The 27,540-nt window shown below is 37.6% G+C and overlaps 1 protein-coding gene across 1 annotated transcript; it reads right to left on the minus strand.

Annotated features, from left to right (window-relative positions):
- Positions 1 to 23: 23 nt before the first annotated feature.
- LOC150083596 (cytochrome P450 4c3-like) lies at positions 24 to 27,017 on the minus strand. The gene is made up of 7 exons (XM_090378537.1): positions 26,995 to 27,017; positions 7,213 to 7,400; positions 6,943 to 6,962; positions 3,214 to 3,387; positions 1,114 to 1,180; positions 658 to 837; positions 24 to 184 (listed from the first exon to the last, which is right to left on the minus strand). Exons 1-7 carry the CDS (start codon positions 27,015 to 27,017, stop codon positions 24 to 26), a joined length of 813 nt encoding a protein of 270 aa, XP_090234663.1.
- Between the last annotated feature and the right edge of the window lie 523 nt (positions 27,018 to 27,540).

A 27,540-nucleotide genomic window follows, 5' to 3' on the forward strand; every position in this document is an offset into this window, starting at 1 on the left:
GGAAGGCGCTTCATTAAAATGAACTATTTAATTGTCCTGAACTGTATGCGAAGTTTATCAGCTGGTCGAAGAACCACTTCTGGTACAAAAAGGACCTTATCCCTGGGATTGATAGAATGAATGTTGAACTTACGGAGAATATTTGCTAAAGTCACCTTTAATTCCAACATAGCGTACTTCTGACCTGGAAAATTAAATGAAAAAAAATCAGTTCAGCAATCCTTTATAGTTAACGCTGTTATTTCATATCTATTTAAATCAAAACAATTTCAATGTCTATGTCTATCTGCCCGTCCGCATGTAATAACTCGACTCTTAGTGGATATATTTTCATCATAATTTATCTTTGTCTCTTTTAGAAATAGTTATCTAACCAGGGCAAATTTTATTAAAATCGGAGTGATTAAATACGAAAATTATTATTTCTTTTTTCATACATATCCCATAGGCTACATTGCATATTATAGCAGAAACACTAGACTTTATTCTTATTGCTGTGGGCTGATTTTATAACCTATTGGTCACTACCATTTTCAAGTTTAAAAAACTGTTAAAATGAGATTTTACTTGAATATCAAAATTTCCATTATATGCTTTCGTTTATAGATTATTGATAGGACTAACAAGTTTTATAATTATTCAGAAGATATAGATTACCGATGCAACTCCTTGGACCAACTGAGAAAGGAAGGTAACTGTAAGAATCAAATTTATTCCCTTCTTCTGATGAGAACCTCTCCGGGTCGAAGACCTCTGCATTGGAAAATTCTTCTTCATTACGATGGAGAAAAAGAATTGGTATGTACATCGTTGTACCTTTAGGAATAACATGGCCATCTGGAATGAAATTGTTCGCTTTTAAAGGGGTCATATCCAATAGAATATTATAGTTCTAAACATTTTTCTTTCTTTCATTTAAATTTTGTTCTAAATTTCTTTTATATAGTACAATTCGTACATTTTTCAAAGTTCACCCCTTCATGCAATTACAACCTGTAAATAGGGTAGCCACAGAAACATATACAGAAGAGATGGTTCGATAATTCGCTATCAGTTAAAAACGAGGAAAAAGACTTTAAGAAAAAGGAAATTCCTTGAAGAAATGTTTCTTACCAAGAATGATATCTTCTGCACAGTTCCGGCCAAGTATTGGAGCAGAAGGATATAAACGGAGTACCTCCTGTTCAACGATAGAAAATTAACAAACAAAACTGTCGAATTTAGGTTTCCTAATTTGATTTCATTTAAATTTATATTTTCTTTGAATTTTTCTTTAATTCTTAGAAATACATCAAATAGAACAGAAATTTAATTTATCATCTCAATAATTTCATTCAACTTTTAAACGTCTTTGATGGTACATAAAATTCAAGTTCTGGAGACCTCAATAGCTACAATGCGTTTGAACAGTAGACAGAGGTTCAAGGTCCCGTGAGGTCCCGTGAATGCTAAATCTCTTAACGATTGGATTCATCGTCAAAATGATTAATTGTAAACTTGTCTGATCTAGTGGTGAATATTAAATTGAAAGTGTGAGTAGAATCCGCAAATATCATCATTCTGAAGAAACCTTTCACTGGTTTTGCTCTATATGGGATTTGGGAAGGTTATCTTCTAATAGAAGTAACGGGGCAAGCTGTACCAATAAAAAGTCTGGCACACGTTAAAGGACTTTATCGGTATTCCCTAACATCAGTTATACCTTCTCTCTCATCGATGTATAGCTTCACAAGGACAGTGCATAAGAGTATATTTCATATCCATATTACACGTGCCTGTTCAAGCAATTTAACGAGTCCTCACATGCCACTTCCATTACTCTATGTTTATGAACTAAATCTGGTTGTCTCCAAATAAGAATACACAATCTGACTGTAGGCTGAATATGGAATTCCGTGAACAAATGGTTTACCTTGAATTTAGGGATCTCTCTCTTTCCCTCAACAATTTATGAGATGCATTGGTGTGGTGGATAATATTTTGTTTTTAAGTGCAGAAAACTCGGAAGAAATTGCTGTCCAGTATTTTCTACTAGTTAGGGTTAGTCAGTGGTCATACTGCTGGTGCGATTCTTCGTTGACCTTGCACAACTCTGTTCAGTGCTTATCCGCCTTCCACAACTTTCTCCGAATTGGAACATCATTTCGAATGATGTTCCAATGGGACATAATTCAGGACACTTGCTACCTCCTAACTCTGATTCTCATTCTCTACCACAATGAGTCCTTATACAGTTATCCAAGACAGTGGGTTATGAAAAATTACCTTTGACATTCATAAACATACACGCGACATGAATGAGGCATCATTGTCAGCCTATTTAAAATCATCCATATTTCAGTATGAGATGGACGAGTGCGTGTGTTCATATGCATCTGCTACTTGATTTATGTGTTCCATTCAAGTTCAGAAGCTCTTGTGAGTAGCCTTTGTGAATCCCGTTAATGACGCGAGGAATTATTGTGGGCTTTTTGCCCAATGGAGCTGAGTTATTTGTTCTCAAGAGTGCGAAACATGGTTTTTCCTCCCGGAAAGGTTAATTCCAGCAAATAGCAAATCGACTACAGAATACACGCAATTTAATACATATTATTAATTTACAGACAACTTGGAAACTAGGCCCCTTAGAGGAGACCTGATTGAGGCGGCAAAGGTAAAATAAATGAGGGCAATATTTTCACAGTTATAAATGATTCTAGAACTAAGGGCCATAACTTGAAATTACGGGAGGAGTTGTTTAGACTAGATTGCAGGAAGTTTTATTTAACCAGCGGGCTGAAAATTACTGGAATAAGTTACCTACATGGGTGGTAGAGACTGACAGTTTGGGGAAATTCAAAGGTCAGCTGGATAGTTACTTACGGGAGGAGGGAAATGCATAGGTTGTTTATTTCCATTTCTTTTATTATTTATTAAATATTTATTTGATATACTAATTTGCTTTGCTTTTTTTTTTTTTGGCTAGTGTAGCATAAGCCTTAGGCTTCTTAACACCATATGGCCATTACTAAAACTAATAATAATATAAGTCTAATATGGCCTGAGTTGTTGATGCGCCTAAAACCCTACAACAACATCCAATGAATTCACAAATGGTTAGGTGCAAATTGGACCTTAAAATTTTTCCACTAATGTATTTCTTGAGTATAAAAACCACTGAAATTCAACATCTTTAGTATAACTTAACATTTCCTCCAACTTAGCATTATTTACCTTCACCACACATTCCAGATATTTCATTTCTTTCATATCATCTGTGGTTACGACACGATCGACGTCTTCCCCAAAGATTGAATCGAGTTCCTCTTGGATCTTCTTCTGCACATGCGAATACAACCCAATGCAGTAGAGAGACCAAGACAGAGAAACTGCTGTGGTGTCATGGCCCTGAACAAAAAATAAAATAAATATATAAGAGAAAAATTTGTTTTAAATGATGAATATGCTCAAATACTATTAATATATGCACGTGAAGTTTACTGATATTGATATTACATTGATTTATGCCATTGACACAACCAATAACTCCAGAAGACCGACGTTTTCTTTCTAAAATAAAGAGGACCCTTTTGTCCTTTCATTTGGGAATTAGAAATATCAAGACTTACCGCAAACACGAACAGGTCAACCTCTTCTCTGTTCAGTCAACAAGGGATCGGTTAAATGTTGGCAAAATAACAGGTCCAGAAGAGTCACACTTTTCTTTTGGTGATGTCCAAAGTCATCAGGATCGTCCTCCTCCACGGAAATGTGGTTTTGCAGAGCAGATATTTTTCTTTCCTTGATAATCTGAAGCAGAAAAGATAATACCATTTGTAATTTATTAAATTGCACAACCGAATGATGAAACATTGTTAAAAGTTTTCATAATTTAACCAATTATACGTTATTGTGCAATTTTGAATGTTGAAAACTTGAACAAAATACCAGAAGTGCGCTTTAATTGAAGTATCAATTTAAGATTTTCATCGTTCACAGATAAATATAGGATAATCATCTAATTTTGTGCTAACCTTGCGAGTAAAACTGTGCACTGTTTGCACGTCTTTCTTCAGTTGTCGCCCCGAGGAGGAAACATTGAAGAATAAAAAATCCAACCACAGCCAAGGAAAGAACATGCGCTGGAAAATAGTTTTTGTTATACTAAAAGAAAAAACAGGAATCATTGAAACGAGTTAAAGACTGCTTGTTTTTATTTAAAAAATTATCTAAATAAAACAAATAAATTTATTGAGGTTGCGAAATTACAAATTCATCTTTATAAAATAAATTGGAAGCAAAGCAAGATTCAGTTGGAAATTGGAAGAATAATCACTTCTGAAACGTTCTAAAAATATATTTCTGTTATGAATTAGTTCCACGAACAAAAATGCAAAGATAACATCAGTATAATGTTAATGAAACAAATTTACTCTTCATTAATAAAAACGGATGTGCGCGTACATAATTGATCCATTTAGTACACTCCCACCTAAAAGTTTGGATTCACATTTCATTTTTAATAATTTTAAAAGTTTTTTTTAATATAGAGCCAACTTGTTCACCAATCTTTTAAAATATTTTCTATTGTGTATAAAAATCCAAAAGCTTAAATAATATTTAAGAAATATTTAAGAAATTTCTAGAATTTTGTAAAAGATTCCAGAAAGGTGTAGAAGTCTCCTGCACCTCTCTGGAATCTTCCTACACCTCTCTGGAGATTCGGGAGTCTCCTACAGTTTTCTGGAGACTCCAGGAGATTCGGAAGTCTTCTACACCTTTCCAGAAAGGTGTAGAAGACTGCTGAATGTGGTAGAACATTGTAGAAATTCCTGAATTTAGAAGAACGTTGTACAAGACTCCTGAATTTTGATGAATGCTGTAGATTATTCTAGAACATTCTAGATAAGGGGAGTATTGAAAAAATAAGTGATATTATAACTCTATATAAAGAAATTTATTCCAAGAGGAGTGTTCGGGAAAAAAAATAGATGTTTCACTTAAAGGAAGACAAATTACAATTCGACGATTTCAATGACACTAGTAGCATTTCAATGACACTAGTAGAAATTACAATTCGACGATTTCAATGACACTTAAACAACAAACCACGATGAGGTCGACTGCGCGTAACAATGGAAGCACAAGATAAGACCATAACACTGATTTCTAAACACAATTGACCACTTACAGCACCTCAAATCTGACCTGAGTTCATTAAAAGCAGAGAAGCGCCGGTGTCTCCATCCATTGTAAAACTTTGTCTTAAACAAGCAGGACTTCATGGTCGTGTAATGGTCCAAAAACGCTTTTTCAAAAGCGTTTTTGGACCATTACAAAAAGCGTTTTTGGACCGTTAGAGGAAAATTCCACCCCACGAACCTTGCAAGGCTCTCATCATGCGCTCCCACCTATCGTGTCTGTGCAGAATTGTAGACACTTTCAATTTCAATCCTAATCCGCTACTTTTTCTCAACATTGCACTCTGCTTTGTAATGAAATCCTCACATCTCCAACTCTTAATAGCATTCGTATTAATGTAAAAAATTATCACCTTTTGTGCCCTTAGTAGATGATTGCTTCTGTATAACGTAATCTACTTTAGTTCCTGGCCGACAAACTCAGGTCCCATTCCACCTGTCCATTTTGCACAATATATTTCTCACTTCCCTGACAGCCGATCACCAACTATAGCTACTTTCTGTGGGACCAGGGATCTCTGCTGCGGTGGAAGTCTTTTGTTTTCAGGATATCGTGTTAATATTTCACTTAAGTACTTGAATAGTACACTGGTAAGCAAAACTTAACGACCAACACTATTTCTAAAAGTTACAACCACAAAATATTTACTTAAGGTACTCTTTACTACTGATGAGAGTAGATTCAGTCTCAGCAGTGATCCTGGACGTCAGCTAATCTGGCAAGAGGTTGGCACACGGTATCACCCCGCAAACATCACTGAAAGGGATCGATATGGCGGTCGAGGTGTTCTCGTCTGAGGAGGCGTTATCTTCGATGGACGTACACAGCTTCAGATACTGGAAGGCGGTACTGTAACCGGTGCACTCTATTGTATTGAGGTAATCCTTCCCCATGTGCATCTGTTCCGAGGTTCCATTGGCTCCGAGTTCGTGTTTATGGATGGTAACGCCACACCCCATCGCACTGCAGCTGTTGATATGCTTTTGGAAAGTGAGAACATTGTTCGTATGAATTGGCCTGTCCGTTCCGCCATTTTAATTCCCATCGAACACACATGGGACGCTCTGTGTGTTCGTCCGCACCCACCAGAAAATGTTCACCAGCTGAAGATGGCGCTGACAGAGGAATGGACGATGTTACCTCAAGAACTTATCAACAACGTTGTTCTAAGTATGGGCAGGCGGTGCAAAGCCTGCTTCGACATTAGGGGTGGTCATATCTCCTACTGAGGACCACCTTCCCTTTGTTCAATCTTTGGCAGTGATGCATCTGTATCATGGCAGTCAGTGCTATTTTGCCATTTTTGAATAAAGTCCTTCTGTACCGTTTTGTTTCCGTTGTTGTTTCCTTCAACAACGGAAACATCATTTCTGTACCTCATTAGGTTCTTTTTTGGTATGCTTTTCCCATATCCAGGCCAATCCTATGAGAGGCTTCAGGTGAAAACCTGACTGGTCCTTAAGTTTTGCACACCAGGGTATTTAAATATTGATGGGATTAAAAATGCTAAATATTTTTACCTAGAAATTTGTGCTTTTCTTCTTTTATTTTTCTTATATTTAATAGCATACATCGTTGTCTTCTGCAGTTACCAACATTTCAAGATGGCTTTCATTGTTTGTGTTTTCATAGATTATTATTAAACGTTAGGGAGTTCACAACATTTATACTGATTGCATTTCTGTGTAAAATATTACGTGCAATACCTTGACACGCATTGCTTTTCTACAAATCTTGATTATTGCCAGACTGAGCTTTCACCTTGATTCCCATCGTGGTCTCTGTGCAACGAATTGGTAAAATTAAAACATAAATTTGAATTTTTTAAGTTCTACAACAATATGTTTGATCTCAATTTCGCAGATCAGATTTCATTGCATTGAAAAAATAAAATTATTTTCAATTTACATAAACTTGACCATCGATATGGCTTTATAAATGTTATCATCTAAATAATTCAACTTATTTTAAACATAAAATCTTTGAACTCTGACTATGATAGCCAACTGTTTTCAAAACATGGACACTTACCACAGATGACATCTAAGGCAAATGATATCGCCATGGGGACAATATCAATCCACTGTTTATCAACTGCGCATTTTAATTTGTCCACAAGTATCCTGGACTGCTCGTTAAACACCTGCACAAATTCTTCCAGTATGTTGGAGTGGAAAGCTAAGGTCCGCAACTTTCTCCTGTTCTTCCACATTTCTTGACTGTAAGAAATTCGTTATTAATCATTCTATCCAGTAAAATGGCTGAAATTAAATCATAATTGCAGAAGATAAGATTGATTCAAACATGGTTTTATGTAGTACTATGCACAACTGATAAGCAATCACGTTTCGATGTTTTTTTATTCGATTTCATAGATGCAGACAGCAGCTGGTGTCTTTATCAAGTCCATTCCTCTGTTGGTCCACGCATAATAACTGGACTCTCAGTGGGCGGATTTTCGTGAAATTTTATATCCAAGTCTTTTAGAATGATTTATCTCACCTTTTCAAAGTTTCACTAAAATCGAGCAAATGTCAATCTGGAAATTTACCGGCTATTGTAACTAAAGAACTGCCTGTTATTTTTCTTGACGTGGGCTGATTGGAGGAATGAATAGCCGAATGCTTTTCAGAATCAATGGAAGCAAATTCCAGTGAGTACTTATCAGACGTTTATCTACAGGATGCCCAGAAGGATTGCGGCTGTCATACAAGCTAAAACTACCCTACATATTCTGCTTTTGAATAAAAAAACTCTTTTAGAAATTACCTTTATGTGTCCGAATAATTTTTGTCACAATATACGTATATATAACGCTTAAAAAAGTACTTGAGTTCGTGCAAAACATTATACGTTATCAATATAAATCGATGTTATTTTTGAATTAGCTCTTTATGTAACATAAGCGAATTCTCACCTGGACAACAAATCTTCCTTCAATGATTTGTCGAAGAACTTGTAATCTGATGATCTTGTCAGAGGAAGTTTGTCTTTTAGCAGGATCTGCAACGGTAAGAAAATTAGAGCTGACCTAATTACCAGTTTTAATTTGTGGATTTTTTCAAGTTTTCCTCTCACGATATTAAAAACCAACCCTGGATTTTGAAAATTAAATTTCAAAAATGTATTTCAATAGCCTTATTTTCATTTCAGCACACAGTTCGCATGAATCATCAGTAGGAGTGGATGGAATAGCTGAAGATGATCAAGGATAGGTAATTTCAACCAGAATTGAAATTTATTCCCAGGGCCTTTACTCTTGTACACATGCTTAGGTGTGTTGATTCCTAAAAACTAGATAATCCAAGATTACTCAAACCCAACTGTATAACCACACATTTCCCAATATTGTACTTTAAACGCCATTTTTCAGACCAACTGAATAATTCATCTTTTAGAATTAGTGGTGGAATATGGTATAAGGAAGCTAGCCTATACAACAGCAAGAGAGAAAAAAACTTATCTGCCTCATCTATACATTCCCTCTTATAATTTGTCTAATTCTTCCTTATATTTATTCAAACTACCCACTTCCACAGCTCCAGTTTGAGGTTCGTCCCAAAATTGATTAATGAAAGCAACTTTTCGTATACCCATTCTGTAACCATCCATTTTCCCCTTAGGTGTGTCATTCGAGGGTGAAGATGTCATTAGCATTTAATTTTCTCAATCCATTTAATGCTCTAATCATTTCAATCAGGTCTCCTGCCAGGTACTTGGTTTCAGACGCTGCAATTTACAGAAATGAATTCTGGAATTATTACTATCTATAGCAGTAACTTTCCTCTAGTGCCACATTGCTTAAATTCATGGAACTACCTTACAGGTACGTTTCAGTATCAAACGCGTTATCGAAATCGAAATATATATGATACCAAAATTATTATTTTTTCATCCAGTTACTTTCTGCCTAGGTCATAATAGCTAATCAGATTATTCGAGATCTCCCCTCAACAAATCTGCCATATACTCGTAATTGCATTCCTATCGAGATGATCCTGGATTAATTCTTCAACCATCTACTCCATTAATTTTCTGAAACAGAAGTCAGGTTTACTGGCATTTAATTACTTATATCACCCTTTGCGAATGGGGGACACATTTGCAATTGTCATCGGAAAGGACTTCCCTTAAATTTAAGGATGATCTCATAACTAGCCACCGTGGGTAGCATAGTTGGTAGAATCGCCATCCTCCCCAAAACGGGTGGAAAAAGCTGGTTCGAATCCCGTCGATTATGGGAGGAATTTTCATGGGTCTTTTTCATAACGTGGCTGAGTTAGTCGTTCTCAAACGAGGGTACCACGGTCTTTTCTCCTGAACATTTTGGTTTTACGTCCAGCAAACAGAAAATCGACCACAGAACATACGCAATTTACAGACAGTATACAGGGAGCAATATGGCCCCTAGTCGCTGATGCGCCTAAAACCCAACAACAACGATAACTAGTCTCACTAGTTCATCTGTAATTCGTTTTGGTCTAAACCATGAACGATATCTCTTGGTATGAAAAGCCTAATCGCTTTCACGATTACTTTCCTGGTTGGCTACACGTTGGGTTTGGTTAGATATGTTGTGAAAGCAACTGAGGTTATGAGGCGTCAGTATATGATGTCGTTCATGTGTTCGGTCGGTTTGCTGAACGCGGGGCGTAAACCGTGGTGATCCAGCGCCTGCTGCATTTGGAAATCTCCCTTTGCTTCCCGAGACACGAGTTTATGTAAGAAAAAACTTTGTGACTCTTACCTGAGGCAGACTAACTCAACCGCTTTGAAAAAAATATAAAAAAACCCACAGAAATTCCCCTTGTCATTGATGGGATTCGAACTCAGTTTTTCCCACTCAGTGTAGGAGGACGGTAATTATTTCCGCTTGCTACCAGCAGTAAATTCCTGAACTGTCCTCATTTAGAATTTAATAACATCATCAGTTCTCATTTAATACCGTCATCAGTTGGTCCCACGGAAAGGAATTAAAAGCTATAACCGATGTATTCACTTAAAGATATAAATATGTCTTTAACTAAATCCCACATAAATTGTGTCCCCACACCAGGTGGAAAAGGCCCGAGATCGAATCCTGTCGATGATGTGAGGAATTTTTACGGCCTCTTTTATAACGTGGCCGAGTTAGTCGATCTCGGGAAAGGGTAGCATGGAAACTTGTGCTTTTCATCCAGCAAACAGACAACTCGACATGCAATTTATAGACATAATACATACGGCACAATATGGCCTAAGTCGCTGATGTGTCTAAAACCCTTCAACAAACCAAGCCAAAGCCTACATTGTGATTGCTGCCACCTAATATTGCTTTTTTTTTGCATCTCTCACACATGCTAGTATAGAAAGGAGCTCATCCAATAAATCCACAAACTTCTTGCTAGTGTGTGAGTAACAAATCAACAAGTTCCAGTCGACATCAAAGTTAAAATTCTCCGATTATAAGATATTCTGATTTACTGGCCCACTCTATTTGTCTATATAGCTGTTATTATTCTGATCACAGTCCTTTTAACACACTTCTGCTCTCATTTCTGGAATTCTAATGATTATTTCACACCACCAAACTGACTCAATGTTATCCTTGCAACCTGCTTCGAGTTGGGTATCCTGCCTTAGATTCTATAGTGGAAGGATATTTCTTAGTCCTCTGTAATATTGTCATTTATTGAGAGCCAACACTTTTCAATTTTTTTTAATAACCCCAACAGAGTCCATTTGTTTATGTGCTAGTCTTATGAGGAACGCCAGCAGATGCTGTTGTCCCGTTCTCTCTTCTACCAATTAACTCAAGTTTCATTCATCATCTCCCACCAATGATAAATTTATTCAAGAGGCATTCATGTAAGACAAAACTTGAGTAAAAGGTCTGAATAAAATTATAAATGTTATATACATTTGGATAATACAGTACATCAAATGTATTTTTGACATCAGTTCCTTTAGTGGCAATCTCATAAGAGCTAATCATGTTGATGAAGCACGATCTCCCAATAACAAACCCATACTGAGTTCACAGTTCCATTTCTGTCCAAGCAATCTGTCAATACATCATTAATCATGGATTCCATAATTTTCCATATCACTGAGGTTAAAACTTATTGGTCTGTAGTTGCTCATTTTATCTTTGTAACTACCTTTGCAAATAGTAATAGTAATAATAATTGTGGCATGTGATGCAAGAAAGCAAGTGTATGAGCTTATGTAGCATCAGCCAAAAAAAAAAAAAAATTCACACAATCATTCCTTCTACATGTTTGTCCAGTTCCTCCTTAAATTTATTTAACCTATCAACTTCCACAACGACAGATGAAAGTTTGTTCCAGCAATTAACCACCCGCTGGCTAAAGGCAAATTTCCGCACATCCGTTCTACAACTGTCTTTCCTCAATTTCAATTTATGCCCCCTTAGGTTCGGAATCTGAGCAAGTGGAAGAATCCCATCAGAATTCAGCGTGCTTAACCCATTCAAGGCCTTATACACCTCAATCAGATCATCTCGCAGGTATCTAGTCTCCAGACACTGTAATCTGCAAAACTTAAGCCTTCCTACGTAAGAGCAACCCTTCGTTCCATTCACTAATCTTGTTACCCATTTCTGTATTTGTTCCAACAGCTCTACATCCTTTTTAAAATGAGGCCTCCAGACCTGTGCGCAGTACTCAAGGCGTGGCCTGACCATTGCCTTATACAGAGGGACAATCACCTCCTTCTCCCTGCTAGCAAAATTCCTATATATCATTGACAAAACCCCATGACCTGCCCTGGCAGCCTGTCTGCATTGCTCAGAAAACTTCATATCTGACTGCACAATTACTCCCAGGTCTTTTTCATTTTCTACCACCTTAAGGGTAGTACCACACAGTTGGTACGTTTCTCTGTTGTTACTTCTACCCATATGCAGTAGTTTGCATTTGTCAAGGTTAAAACTTCAGTTGCCACTTCATAGGCCATCTGCCTAATTATTTAGATCCTGTTGCAGTAGCACACTGCCATTACTGTCATTAACAACCCTGTCAACCTTTGTAGCATCTGCAAACTTCGACATTAGGCCTGATGTACCTTCATCAATATCATTGATAAATACACAAAACAACAGTGGACCTAACACCGAACCCTGTGGGACTCCACTAATAACATTAGTCCATGAAGAGCAGCACCCATTGATTACCACCCTCTGTCTTCTCCCACTTAACCATCCTTTTATCCATTGTAGCAACTTACCGTTAATACCATTCTGCTCCAATTTGTACAGTAGTCTTCCATGTGCAACAGTGTCAAAAGCTTTCCTGAAATCCGAATATATGATATCAAAATTATTTTTTGCATCCAGTTCATATATAACCAGATCATAATATCCTATCAAATTTGTCACACAAGACTTTCCCTTAAGAAGCTCATGCTGTGTCTGAATTATTGCTGTCTGAATCTTTAACCATCGACTCCATTATTTTCCACGAAACAGAAGTTAAATTAAGTGGTCTGTAATTACCCATGTCACCCTTCGATCCCCCTTTGTGAATTAGGGATATATTTGCACATCTCCAGTACGTGGGGACCTCCTCTGAAAATTGTAAGGACACTTTCACCTCTCTAATCTGCAGAGACTTTATCTAATCCAGAGACGCGTGTATTTTAATATACTGTGGTTTGGCAATCAGTGTTTCTGCTGCTTTAATCACACTGGCTCTGTTGTGTCGTAACTACTGAATCTTTCTCATCCCGAACAATCTTTAATTCCGATAGCCCGTTGTGTTTAATCATTAGAACCATAATTAAGGATTTATTGAAACTTGTCTTGATGTGTAGGTAGAACCGAAAACTGTAGGTACTCCCACATAGTTTAACAGATAAATGAATCCTTGAGAAAAGCCCACAAAACTTTATATTAAAATTAGTTATTAAAATTTAAAGTTTGATGAATACCTGAAAATCGCTTAAGGAGCTGTGCGTGGTGACTTCGTGATCTTTGAAAAATTAAGAAAGGTTTAGAAGGAATGGGTAAAATTTATTTATTTTATCCCTATGTAAAAACGGTGTAATTGAATTGCACTAGGAGACTCACCTTAGCGATTTTCCAGTTATTTACGAAGACAACAGGATTGGAGAACAGCCATAGAACTATTAAATTTTCTTTTGCCAACAAATGAGTCCATGCTATCAGTTCCTGAGTTATCACTGCGGATTATAAAAACTTATTAAAAATTATTTATTTATTTAACCAAATGGTTTATTTGCCCCTGAAAAGGTAGTTGCTAAAGGGGATTACATTCTTTGATGGATGGTAAAATCACAGACACAATGGTTAGTACAGAACATTTAAAATTTACAAATTTTGTTAATGCAAATTGCAAAATTGTGTAACTTCAGTAAATTATAATTATTCAATTTAGGAATTACTAAAGAATTATTTTAATTTAAACTTTTCTTTAACATAAAATTCAGGGCCATAAGTTCAAAACGCATTGAACCACCTTTCGCACGAGTCACTGCTCGCACACAACGTGGCATACAATCAACAAGGTGTTCAAAAATGGTGAAGAACATTAGACTATTAATGTAACAAAAATATCTTCAGTTCAGTTCCTGGTGAGTCCTCGTCAATAGCACAGTTGTACAATCGCCGTTCTCCACCACACCGGGTAGAAAAGAGCTGAATCCAAATACTGTCAATGACGCAATGAATTTTTATGGATGTTCTACAAATCGTGGCTGAGTTAGTCGGTCTCAGGCGATGGTGATATAGTTTTTGCACCAGAAACTCAGGTTTATCTCTCAGCAAACAACAGCGAATCGACCATAGAACGTATGAGATTTACAAACATATATACGACTCAATATGGCCTAAGTCGCAATTTAAATCCTAAAATAACAACAAACCATCCAACCAGTTTCTTGTCTGTTATGAACAGAGAATTGTCGTGGCGAGCATTCGTTCCCACTTAATCCCACAGATGATTGAATTGATTGAGTCCCATGGATTTTCTTCAGCAGAGCAGATACGTGAAGCGTTTCATGCTTAAAGTATTCTTTCACGCATTTTGACATGGGAAGGGTTGCATTGTCATCTTGAAAGCACCCCTGTCCACAGGGGTAGATACTCAAAATTGCTGGGTGTACCTATCCTCAATAATTTTCAGATATATTCTGGAATTCAAGAGTCCTCCAGTAGGATCAGAAGACAAAGAATTGACTAGAAATTGCTGCTCTGCTTTTAATGATGAGTGGTGTGTTCTTCCAACAGTTACAAGAGCCTGTAATTTCAGTACACAACAGGATGGTTTCAGTGACGCGAACTGTGCCTTTTTCACCCGGTGTGGCGAGGATGGTACATATATGCGCTGTGGTACCCGCGAGGCCGGGTTCATCATCGACCACATGAGTCTTCCAAGTGATCGCAACTTCGTAGTAGCTAATTGACCAGTTAATAAAAACAAATAACTAGAAGAATTAACCATTTTCAATTTACCAGCTCACGTGAACTGAATGAAAACCCTCAAGCATTGGCTACAAACGAAAACAATTTCAACCAAGACAAGAAGAGCAGCTGCAAACTGTTAACCAAGGACTTATCTCAGCTGATTTCTCAGCAAAAACTGCGAAGAGAATTGCATGTTATGCAATTCTTTGACTGCCATCAGCTTGCCACCATTAAATCCAGACTATGTCTGGATTTAATGATGGAAAGCTGATGGCGGTCAAAGTCATTGGTTTAACGTTTTATGGTTTAACGATTTATTGTAAACTTCACTGAGCTGGTGGTCGTTCCGGACTACATAAGAACTATCCTGTTTAGAGACCCTCTACTGCTTTAAACTGGCATGAGGAACACGATTTAAAATTTAATGTAAATTGTCCAGATAAGTGATCAAATTTTAAATCTCTGGAGAATGTATGGGATTGACCTGAACAGAAATTGAAAACACAACAGCATCTACGAAACCCGAGTGAATTTCGGTCTCAATTGATTTGAGAATGGCCTAATATTGATATATTGATTTAAAGGGTCAGTTGAATCCTTACCAACGAGAATTTGTTAAGTGATACGTGATAAAGAAGGGATTACAATATTATTTGAAATTATCCAGGGGCTAATACTATTACTTATATCGATGGGCTATTATAACGGCCTCGGCATCATTATGATGTTAGACTAGGTCTTTTAAACTCGATGTGAGGGAGGACTGTGATTATACCAATTATGCTACCCACGAGGACATTTGGAGGTGTCCCAATACTTTTTATGACGAGTGTAAATATCAATACAATATTGAAATACTGGAAGTACGAAGGATAGGACGATGAAGATTTGTCACCAGAATCAAGCGAACTCCAGGAATGATTTGAGTACTGCACCTAAATTTACTTTTGTTTTGTATTAAGGAAATCCTGCTGTTTTCCTTTTTAATTTTAAAATCCTTATTTTATTGAAATTTCCTTACGATGCATTTTATGATGCCTCTAAATTTTTACGACAACAACAAAGTAATAAATAACACTATTTGATTTGATTTATTTTTAGATTTTAAAAAGTTTTCTTCATATGTCTAATGGCAGTAATAACTGATCGAAATTAGGAGCCTGAAACACAATATCAATATTTCAAATATGTTTAAATATTTATCTATTTTTAAGCTCTGCATAATACAGTGAAAAAAAGCGTTCTGCCACTCTTTGCCCATTACCTTTTTGCCCAGCCACCATTTTTCCATTTTTTTTTCCATTTATTTGTACACACAATTCTTTACATTTTATATACAAGAACTTACAGAGAAGATATATATACAATTTTATATACATTAGCATTATCATTCTCATTATACCTATATATATACTATATTATAAATGAACACGTGTGTGTGTGTGTTTTGTTTGTTTTGTTCTCAACTAGTATTTTCACGTTGTCCTCAGCTAGATCTGGAACCTGATTAAAGACAGAACGGAAAAGATTATGGAGTGAAATGATTAGTATTTGCCCAGCCACCATTTTATTTTCGCGGTGCAGAGAAAAAGTGCATCTGCCCTAGACTCCCAATGCCATTCTTCCCATTTTTGAGGTTAACGAATTGCGCCGATAAACTACTGTGCAGGGACCCAAGGGTGGCATGCTATCTGGCCTTTAACTGTGCTTCTGCTATTCCATACCTGAATGAATGACCATATTTAAAGAATAATGCAATTATACATCACGGAAAACCTCGATTAAACCATCGAGGTTTATCTCCTGTTAAGAAGTATTGGTAAGTCATTGTAAAATATCTAACTAGGTTGGGAAGGAGAATATATTCAACCATTTCAGCAGGATTTAGCATGGTTGGTAGGATCGCCGTCCTCTCCACACCTGGTAGAAAAAACCTGAGTTCGAGTCCCGTCCATGACAGGAAGAATTTGTATGAGCCTTTTTCACAACGTGCCTGAGTTATCCGGTTCCAGACCAGGACAGCATGGTTTTCTCTCCAGGAAACTCGGGTGTTTAGTCCAGAAAACAGGAAGTCGACCTCAGAACATACCCAATTTATAGACAGTACACACAGAGCAATATGGCCTTAGTCGCTGATGCTCTTAAAACCCTACTACAACAAAAATCTTCATATATGAAACGTTACGCTCTGGTCTGGCTGGGAATCATGCGAGTACGACTTACTCTTCCCTGATGTATGGCGCTGAAATGTGGATTTTGGCACTCTCAACAAACCTCACTCGCTTGTTTATTAACGAATTCTAGATGCTAAGATAGATAAAGAAAAATACCAAACAGTTTGAATATGGAAATCAGAGCGAGTGTGATTGCCAAATGATGGTGGAAGAGAACTATTTTGAAGGCTATTTCCTTAGCAAATAGAGGAAGTCGCTTCCAGCTTGAAGTTGTGTCCAACTCCAAGAAAGACAACCATTTACACTGGTACAGATTTACCATCCCTCGTTCCAATTAATTAGTGACTTCATATTTAGAAAGATTCACCACAATGTAGATGATTGATTTTTCAGCAGGTGAGTGCTGATCTCAGCGGATTTCCCATCACGCTCGCTAACGCCAGACGTCATTTTAGTGGTTCCTCACCCATCGTTCTTAAACCATGAGATAGAGTAAACAGATCCTATGTTTTTGTACGCTAATTTCGCGTAACTTCCTCTCCAGATCATACGGTCCTTCAAACTGGTCGAGATTCACCATTCCTTATTCCAATTAAGAATTACGTAGGCAGAGAGAATCTATAGAGCGCATTATCTACTCCAGCGCATTGTAGCAGTAATGAAGGAGGACAGTTCATAGTGTGGACCTGCTTCTTGTGGTTAGAATCGAACTGTTGTTTGCAGTGCTAAAAAAATGAAATTTCGAATCGAACACAGACTTGGACAATTCTGGTTTACAATTCTGTTTTGGCAATTATATAGAAATTGGTCCTTCATGTTCAGCAGGATCATATTTCAATCCATACAAGCAGTGTTAAATCCTCCTTTGAATAAAATGAAGTCCAACAACTTGGATCGCCGAATTCGGGAAAAACCAGAAAGTCTCCCTTCCACAGCTGAATGGGCGAACGGACGTTGGAGAATCGACACAAATTTCTACTACCTGTTACAAGAAATTTACCAAACGGGTCCAATGGCGGATCGATGCTGCCTTGGGGCCAAATTGATGATACACCTTACTAATTTGTTCATTAAAATCCGTGTGTGTTTTTTTTTTTAATTGTTCAGACTTTTCAGCATCCACATCGTCCGATATATATTAGAAATAGAACTTCTAATATATATTTGACCACCTTTTTCGGCTATATTTAGAAATAATGGGATAATCCAGCAAACCAGATACTTCTACAATTGATAATTCGCCAAAGCTGCGGCACTCCCCGTTCCAACGTTATCCAACCATCAAGGAATTTTTATTTTGTAGGTTTGTCTAATTGCCCTTGGCCAACAAGATTTGAGACCCATTAATAATAAGCGACGGATCAGTCAAATTTGAATTTCAGCATTCACTGAAATTCAAATTTGACTGAGTTCATCATTCACTGAACATGTTGATTGTTTTTAGAACTTTTAGACTGTGGATTGCAAAGACATCACTTCAATTTTTATGTTTATTTTTACCATAAAAAGAAATTAAAGGGTGCAAAAGATTATTGACTTTCAGAACATATACACTGGTCCATATCTATTGTGGTAAAAGCATGTGGTTACAGTCTCGCTCGAAACAGAAATTATTCCTCTTTCTCCTTCCAAAATAAACCGTACTCCTCATTGCAATATATTTGAAGGGGAATAATTTTTACTTGTATAGTACCATATAATAAGTATATTTATTCAGGACCGGTCCTGGAGTTCGTGGGGTCCATGTGGAAAAATTAATATTGAGGATACCACATCCTCTTTGCGGGGACTTTCTCTCTCCACCATATTCGATTGTGGGTCTTCGGGCTGTATCCACCTGAGGCCCCCAGGGACTGGCAATGTAAAGTGAATACAAAATTGGTACAAAGTACCATCCTTCATCAGCACTGTATTTGGTTCCCATTCTTTTTAAAAAATGCTTAACGTGTTCTACAGAGTGTAGTATGTACAATAAACTGCAGTATAGAATTCAACATTTAGGTGGCTTTTTAAGACTATAATATAATCAACGCAAAATATGAAAAATAAGGAGTTATGGACTCAAAAAATAAGTATCATTGGCGTGATGGTGATATATATTCAACTCAAACAAATCACTGAATCTCAGTATGTGGTTAGAAAATCACAGGCGTATCCAACTATCGAAGTCTCCTGACTACACTGCCTAAGTTTGATGAGGTCGGTTTTGCTGACTGGATGATTCCCTTCCGGTCAGTAATTCTTAACATTATTGTTCGAAACTTTCAGGGTATAAAGCGTGAAGTGGTGTTTAGGATTTACAAAAAAATTAATTGATTAATCAAAGTGGTAACGTGAGAGCCAATGGATTCATAACAATAACAACATACGCCAACGTACTCATACTTACACACATGGGCACTGAGTTTCCCTCTGTTTCTATAACTTCTGTACACAAGATCCATGTTTCCTATAATGATACGAGGACGAGAACCTGGTAGATCAGAAAGCAAATGGTTGCGTCGATATCGACTGTGGCAAAGCCGTGTCGCTACATATAATAGGAGGATGGACACCGTGACAGTTAACGTTTCAAGAACAACCCACACCAGTGCGGTGTGCTTGACGTTGGTTTCCATTGAATACCTCGAAGAACTGCGCAGCTCTTCAAAAGAAAACAACTTTAAATGGACGAAACCTTTCATAATGAGAATAAAATTTTATATGTCAAAGAAAATTTCCTTATATAAAGATACATGTTTCGCTTTTGTAACCTTGAAGACACTACTTCAATTGAAACGCATGACAGAGCTTCAATATTCATAAAAGAGCCTATAACATACCTTGGTGATCATAGGAGAGCTTTTCTAAGAAGTTTAAATCCAGTTTGATAACTGATACTCGCACTCGAAATCATAATAAAATCTTTATTGCATTGCAATAATACAACCCTTCACCGCCAACAGCCAGGAGTTTTACATCGAAAACAGAAATAAGGCTAGATGGCTCATATTGAAATCTTCAAGGTCACGCAAGATTCTGGTGTAATTTGTTAAAATATTGGATAAATTAGATTACTACAAAGAATAAAGTGAGATAAAAATGAAACGAAATTTAGAAAAAGGTGTCAGCAGATGACCCTTCCAACTGGACTTCCAGTGATACCATCTGTGACGTTACCTTCTGTCATAAAATGTTATGCTTCGAATGGTATCCTTTCTGTACTTTTCGAGGGTTTGATGTGAGACCCTCCAATAGCAAATGTTCTAGAAATCAGGAGAGCTGATTTAGTCTGTAATCAGTGTTATCGCTGTAGTTAGTCTTCTTTCTTCAACCTTTGATTTCATAGTTGTGTAATTGAGGGATGCTGTAATGGTGATAGTGTGAATGTCATTTGTGATATCATGTCTGCGTACAAGCTACCTGACCATCCAATATTCTTCGGATTGAATGATGCGGAGTGTGGATTCGGAAACTGAAGCTCATATTTCTGATGCATACAAGACTAAGGAATGACTCATTCTATAAACTTATTTGTCGGAAGTTGAAGAGTTTAGATCAAAAAGTAAATGCTGCTTTGCTCTCCATCTCAATCTACACATTTTGATATGAAGGGCTTCAAGATATCTGTGGAACTGCATCTTTGGTTCAAATATAACTCCTAAATCTTGTGGTGGTGGTGGCGGTGGTGGTTATTTCCTTGGTTGCGTATGGCTTAACTATATTCAGCCATCTAGTAAGCAGATCACTGGAGAGGTCATGGTTACAGTCATTCAGGGCCTCCAATGGAATATTCGAGGCCGTTAAAATTGCTTTTTGAATATTGAAATGCGCCGTTCCAATGTTCACTTTAGTTTGAGGCTTCAGAGGCAGATTAAAGTTGTGCAAGGTGGTGGGGGGAGGAGAAATATAATTGGAAAATGATCTGAAGGAAAGAATGTTTCTAGGAGTACAAGCATAGTGGTTGGTATTGATGGTTGATATTGTTAGTATCGAGGCTGTTGAGAGTAATTGAATAAGCACATTTTCAAGGTGGTGTATTTGTGATGGTAGATTGAAATCGCCGCTTATGATACGGGATAAAAACAATATAGCCTTCACTATTTTATTGTCATTTCTAGTGTGTATAGTTCTGCTGTGTCTCTTTTGGGTTGCATCCCAACAAACACTTCAAATAAAATATTCTAACAGAGGTTTTAACCGAAGTGCACTAAAACATTTAGAAAAAATATAAATTTTAATAAAATGTACTCAAAAATTAATTTTATCAAAAAATGACTGACTCTTTGAATCGTAAATATTTCAAATAGTTTTGTTCAGTTTCTTGCTTTTTTTAAATTTTTTTCTTTTAATGAGCATTATACGTGGCATGCCTTTTTTACCAATAATTTTTCATATCAGAGTTCTTTATTCTTAGAAAGTGGACTAATAATTTCTTTAATAATCAAATATATTTCGTAAAGCGATTTTCAGAATATTTTATAAAACGATTTTTCGGAGATAAAAATCTCTTTATATTTCATAGTATTCTTGTTCACTCTTCTGATTCGATGTGATCCTCCCTCGTGAGTACCTCAGTTGGTAGAATCGGCATCCTCCCCAACACCGGATGGAAAAAACTTAAGTTGGAGTCCCATCGATGACTTGAGCAATTTTTATGGGCCTTTTTCACAACGTGGCTGAGTTAGTCGGTCTCAGGCTAAGGAAGCATAGTTTTTTCTCCCGGAAATTCTGTTATTTTTTTCAGAAAAAACAGAAAATGTACCACAGAACACGCAATTTACAGACAATATATAAGGAGCATAAAGCCTTAGTCGCTGATGCTCCTAATAATCCTATAACAAATCCGATGTGACCTGCTGGGAATATAAAACAAAAATTTATTTATTTCATTTTAGGATTTGCAGTGCAAATATATTAGAATTTCATAAATAAAACATGTTGATTGTTTATTAAACAACGTAGTTATTAGGCTGGGTCTCATCTTGAACATCCCAAATGGTGTAAGCAAGGGAGGGAAACTACCAAATTGAATAGATCTGTTACTACTACTAGTAGTAATGCATAATATGAACTTATATAACATCAGACAAAAAAAAAAAAATTCACACAACCATCCCTCTAAAAGATTGTCCAGTTTCTCCTTAAATTTATTTAAACTATCAACTTCCACAACGACAGATGGAAGTTTGTTCCACCAATCAACAACCCGCTGGCTAAAGGCAAATTTCTGCACATCTATTCTACAACTCTTTCCTCAATTTGAATTTATGTCCCCTCAGGTTCTTAATCTGAGTAAGTCGAAGAATTCCTTCAGAAATCAGAGCCCTGTGCGGTGATCTGATTAATGTGTATAACGCCTTGAATGGATTGAGCACGCTGAATTCTGAATCGCATCAGAATTCAGCGTGCTCAACCCATTCAAGGCCTTATAGACCTCAATCAGATCACCGCGCAGGTGCCTAGTCTCCAGCCACTGCAATTTGCAGAACTTAAGCCTTTCTTGGTAAGAGGATCCCTTCATTCCCCTCACCAATCTTGTTGCCCTTCTCTGTGCACGCTCAAAGCAAATATACAAGGCGAGACCTGAGAGGCCTCCAGACCCGTACGCAGTACTCAAGGCGTGGCCTGACCATTGCCTTATACAGAGGGACAATCACCTCCTTTTCCCTGCTAGCAAAATTCCTATATATCATTGACAAAACCCCATGACCTGCCCTGGCAGCCTGTCTGCATTGCTCAGAAAACTTCATATCTGCCTGCACAATTACTCCCAGGTCTTTTTCATTTTCTACCACCTTAAGTGTAGTACCACACAGTTGGTACGTTTCTCTGGGGTTACTTCTACCCATATGCAGTACTTTGCATTTGTCAAGGTTGAACTTCAGTTGCCACTTCTTAGCCCATCTGCCCGAATTATCTAGGTCCTGTTGCATTGTGCTATTCCATTTTATGATTCTTTTGAGGACGCTGAGATCTCTTTTGTTCTACCAAGGCAGAAGTTAGCAATCAATTGTTATCTACTGTATTCTGTGATACGGTTAAGCTGGTGCTGCCCTCTGCATTGTACTTCTAACACTCGTCCTCCGATAAATATTACAAATAATGCAAAATAATGGCTAATCATTTTTCTGTATTAGTAATCGACTGGTAACTTAAATTGTAAGGTCTTTCAATAAAAAAAGCAGTATCTGTGGTAATGAGATAAAGTCGAATGCCAAAATCTTTCTGCTTCTCCAGAAAAAGCTCACATCACTATATTTTCTGATCAGCTCTTTTGTCGGATTTTACAAAGCGAGAACTGAAATTATTTCGATTTCAAACACTTGTTCCATTTCAGCATCAGACAGGATTTCGCTCTTCGTTGTGTTGAATCTTAGGCAGAAATATCCACGGAGTATTTGATGTAGTCGTACTGCTTCTCGCAAAATTTTTCGTTTGAATATTTTGGTATTTTGATACTTGTTTGAATCCCATTAAAATATTCCTGAGTTGGCTTTTAACCTACCGATTATTTTGATCTAAAACGCTTAATCTTGACATGAAAAGTAACCTTCGACATCCATCGCCTCTTGCGCATTGATTACAAATTTTGGTTTCTACATCATGGCAAAAAGACCCGAATTCGAGTCGAATCGGGAAATATTTCCCATCACGTAGAATAGCCCCACTGGATCTTCGTCTATCTTTCAAATACGTTTTTAACCACGCAGAGGATGAAAGCCAAAGGAATGTACAATGGAAGTTTGTAAGACTCGGTTGAACAACTGCAACCCCCTTCCTATTTTCCCGCTAACTACCATTATATATACGTAGATCTCTATCAATTAATTGATAGAGATCTACAACAGAAAATACGAAGGACAAAATACTGTATAACACGAACATATAGGGAAGAAGTTCAGGAAAAATTTAATCACCAGCTATCATTGTCTTCATTTAAAAATAATGAAACAAATTACACTCTAAATCGTTCCCAGATGACGTTCTCAAGGTACCAGAGGTCCTGGAATGAGCAACTCGGAAACTGCAGTCCTGCTGGAGATTTCACGTACGGCTATATCTCGGGTGTATTGAAATTGGATTCAATTTCAAAATAACACGCAGCTAAAGACGCTCCTGGGATCGTTGATGCGAGAGGGTTACGGAGGTCGACAAGATTTGTGCAAGGTGGGGAAAGACCAATGATGTATTTCAGAACTCACAATTCTTATCACGGAGGAGTTGACGTAGACAAACCGAACAGGCTTATACTCCAAAACGTTGCCTGATCTGAATATCGGATACCTCCTGTTGACAGTGGCACAGATTCTGCCCATTGTAATTCCGTTCCAATCCCAATGTGGCGAAAATCATCTTAATTGTTAATTAAGATGATTCAGTACGTCGTCTGTAAATTGCATGTATTTTATGGTCGGCTTACTTGTTTTTGTCTTTGACTTCCCCTGAATCCAAAGATTCCTCCCGGGTTCTTATAGTTTCACCCTGATAGGCAGACAATGTGGCGAAAAATAGCAACTATACATGGATCTATCTTACTAGGTATCAACAATGCAGGTTGCTTTCTGGACACCCAATAGGGTAGGTTCTTAATGGAGTTTAGTGGTGTGGAAGGTGTTTTCTTGACGAATAGTGCCCCTTGCTATCAGATGAGAAATATTTCAATGACACAGGTTATCTGGAAATTGCTTTCAACCAGCCGTATCTCTTCCTGGTTTCATCTGCGAAAGGGTTCTTCCAACCAAAAGGAGAATGCTCCATGTCACAAAGATAAAATTGGCCAGAACTGGTTCCAAGAATGAATTCAACCCATGTGGTGGCCTCTTCAGTCGTCAGATGTCAACCCGCTTGAACACCTGAGGAATGAGTTGGGACGAACTCTTCTGAATACACATCCTTAACCATTCAATATGTAACAACTGTGGGAAGTAGTTGAGTTCACATCAGAAACATCCTACTGGCATGTGCTCCGCATCTCCATAAGTTCATGTCACGACAAATCCAGATAATTGTGAAGGCTAAAGGTACTCACTCGCTATTAAGTAGGTGTTCTTAACTAATATAAGTGGCCACTCGGTGTGTATAGCTTTATTAAAAAAGTAATATGGTTTGGGATATTACTATTGGAGTGATCTCAGTGCAAGTAAAGCGAAGTTTATGAAGTTTATGAAAGAAAGGATGGAAGTAAATTAATTGGCATCAACTACATTAACTGTGAGACTATTGCCACGAGTTGCTTCACTTGTCATTGTAATGCGGTACCTACTATTAATATCGGATACCTCCTGTTGAGAGATGCACAGATCCTGCCCATTGTAATTCCGTCCAATCCCAATGTGGCGAAAATCATCTTAATTGTTAATTAAGATGATTCAGTATGTCGTCTGTGAATTGCATGTATTTTATGGTCGGCTTAATTGTTTTTGTTTTTGACTTCCCCTGAATCCAAAGATGCTCTCATAATTAATGCTAACGGTGTTCCTTACCTGGCTTCCATAATATATCTGAATAGATCTCAACCACCCCAAGTGCCTTTTTTATGTTTAACTTCGACTGTTTCTCTTCCGCTTTCCTCTCAATTATTACAAAATCATTCAGCTTGGTGTTTGAGTTTGTTTAGATTAAGATGGTTCAGTACGCGGTCTGTAAACTGCATACATTGTAAAGTTGGTTTGTATGTTTTTCACCACGAGAAACCAGAGTTTACAGCAGAAAAGAGTAAAAAAAAAAGCATAGTCTGCCATGGCGATTTTAAAAAGCCAATAAATCTTTTCCCATCGCGATGGAATTGAACTATGCCCTTTTCCACACAAGGGTAACTGGACCAACCATCAGGGTTATAATAAAGGCAAAAAGTTTCAGATAGACCAGAATGGTTTACTTCCCTCAATGACGACGAGATCCTGTCGTGGCAAATATTTTCCAATGCTCCTATTTCAGTTGCGTGTAGCCATGAAGGCTTTGTGTCTAGTGCTGTGAAGGCTAAGCACGGCTACATTGGGAAATTATTGAGGTCTCCTCTTTCTTTGGACACGAATTCTTCTGATTTCGATTTGTTTCAAAAGATGGAGCCACTCGGAGGTTTCAGACGACCCCCGAGTGAAATATAACCATTAAATATTTTTAAGTAAACCTTTTTTGTAAGATTCCTCGTATCTGTTAACTCTTTCCTAATTTCTTTCTTTTTTGATTTCCTTGAATGTATTCACAATTTATATTTACAAAAAACAAATAGAAAACGCTGTTCAACGCAATTCGCTAATGACTTTGTGAACAGCGTCAATTCTGATGTAATAATGATCTGAGTTAGTACCAGGAGAGTTGGAAAAATATTTCCCTGTTCTCAAAAGCATCCATCTCAAAGATTTTTATTGACTGGAAAGCAAGCAGTTCTTCCACATCTCAAAGGCGTACGTGTGGCAGAAAAACAATACTTCAAGAGCGAAACCGTCGTACTCGTGGGTGGTAGGCTGTACGGAAGAATAGGACATCAAGTGTGCAGCAGATAATAGGTGAATTCAATCAAGCCTAGAACTCCCTGTTTCAACCCGTGCCATGCGCAGGGAATTTTAATTTGGTATTGGCAGGCGCATGCCTATTCGGAAGTCACTTATTTCAGAGACTAACAGAAAAATCCGCTTGAAATGGTTCCGAGAAAGTCATGATTGCCATGTGGTCAGACAATTCAGAATATACTTTGTCTTGCACTAATGGTAGGCAGAAAGTGTGGCGATAACCACACGAAGCGATGGACCCTTGTTATGATAATCCAAACATGTGGTGGTGATATCATAGTACGTGGAATGTTTTGTTGGCACGGACTGGGTCTGTTGATACCGGTGGAAGGTCGAACGTCATCCAGGGAGTACCTAAATTTTGTATCAGATCTACTATACCTTTTATCCCGAAGGTGATGGCCACATGCGCTGTGAATGACGATGCACAGCGCATCGTGCCAGAATCGTGAGAATGGTTCGGAGAACATGACACCTGTTTCCTTCATCTTCTCTGCCACCACATTCATCTGATCGCATTCCTGTTGGGAATGTGTGGGATATGCTGGAGAGAGCTATTCGGCAATGAAGTTGTTTTCTCTCAACTTTGTCGGAGATAAGCAATACTTTGGTGGAAGAATTATTTTTTGGCCAGAGTGTGCCCTTGCATATGTGATCGATTTGTTTGTTGCTAGACAAAAAACATAGCTTCCGGTTAAAAATAAAAATATGTAACACTCACCTGCGAGCAACTAACTCGGTCATGTTGTGAAGAAAGCTCTTAAAAATTCCTGTTGTCATCAAAAAGACCTTTTTGCATCCAGCATGAGAGGACAGCGATTATAAACACGTACCTTATGAAACTCCTCAGCCATTGCTAAATGCCATGTCTGTGCGTGCCGCACAGTGGTATCGTCATCGTCCTCCCCACACTGGGTGGAAAAGGCCCGGGTTGGAATCCCGTCGATGACGCGAGGAACTTTAATGGGCTTTTTTCACTCCGTGGCTCAGTTAGTCGGTCTCAGGAGTAGATAGCAAGGTCCGCCCCCAGAAACTGGGGTTTTTTCGTCCAGCAAACAGGAAAATCGACCAGAGCACACACACAACTTACAGACCAAATAAATATATGGGTAGATGATCATTTAGGGGGCACTACCCTAATATCATAATTTAATTGCCAAGTGCGTTGCTGCTGCTCTGTTTACTGCGTTGTGTGAACACTTCCTGATCACCTTCAGTAAAGCACAGTTCACCTTTACATCATGACCTTGGACTGTCATCTCGGAAT

This window comes from Mastigoproctus giganteus, chromosome 7, assembly GCF_048544385.1.
Source record: "Mastigoproctus giganteus isolate SK-2022 chromosome 7, ASM4854438v1, whole genome shotgun sequence".
NCBI classification, from domain to species: Eukaryota; Metazoa; Arthropoda; class Arachnida; order Uropygi; family Thelyphonidae; genus Mastigoproctus; species Mastigoproctus giganteus.

Coding starts and splice junctions, on each gene's coding strand:
- LOC150083596 (XM_090378537.1), bottom strand. CDS start 27,017: ATGACCGAGTTAGTTGCTCGCAG. Junction 3,388..6,942: donor AGACCACGATGGGAATCAAG/GTGAAAGCTCAG, acceptor TTTTTTGTTCAG/GGCCATGACACCACAGCAGT. Junction 185..657: donor TGGTCCAAGGAGTTGCATCG/GTAATCTATATC, acceptor TTAATTTTCCAG/GTCAGAAGTACGCTATGTTG.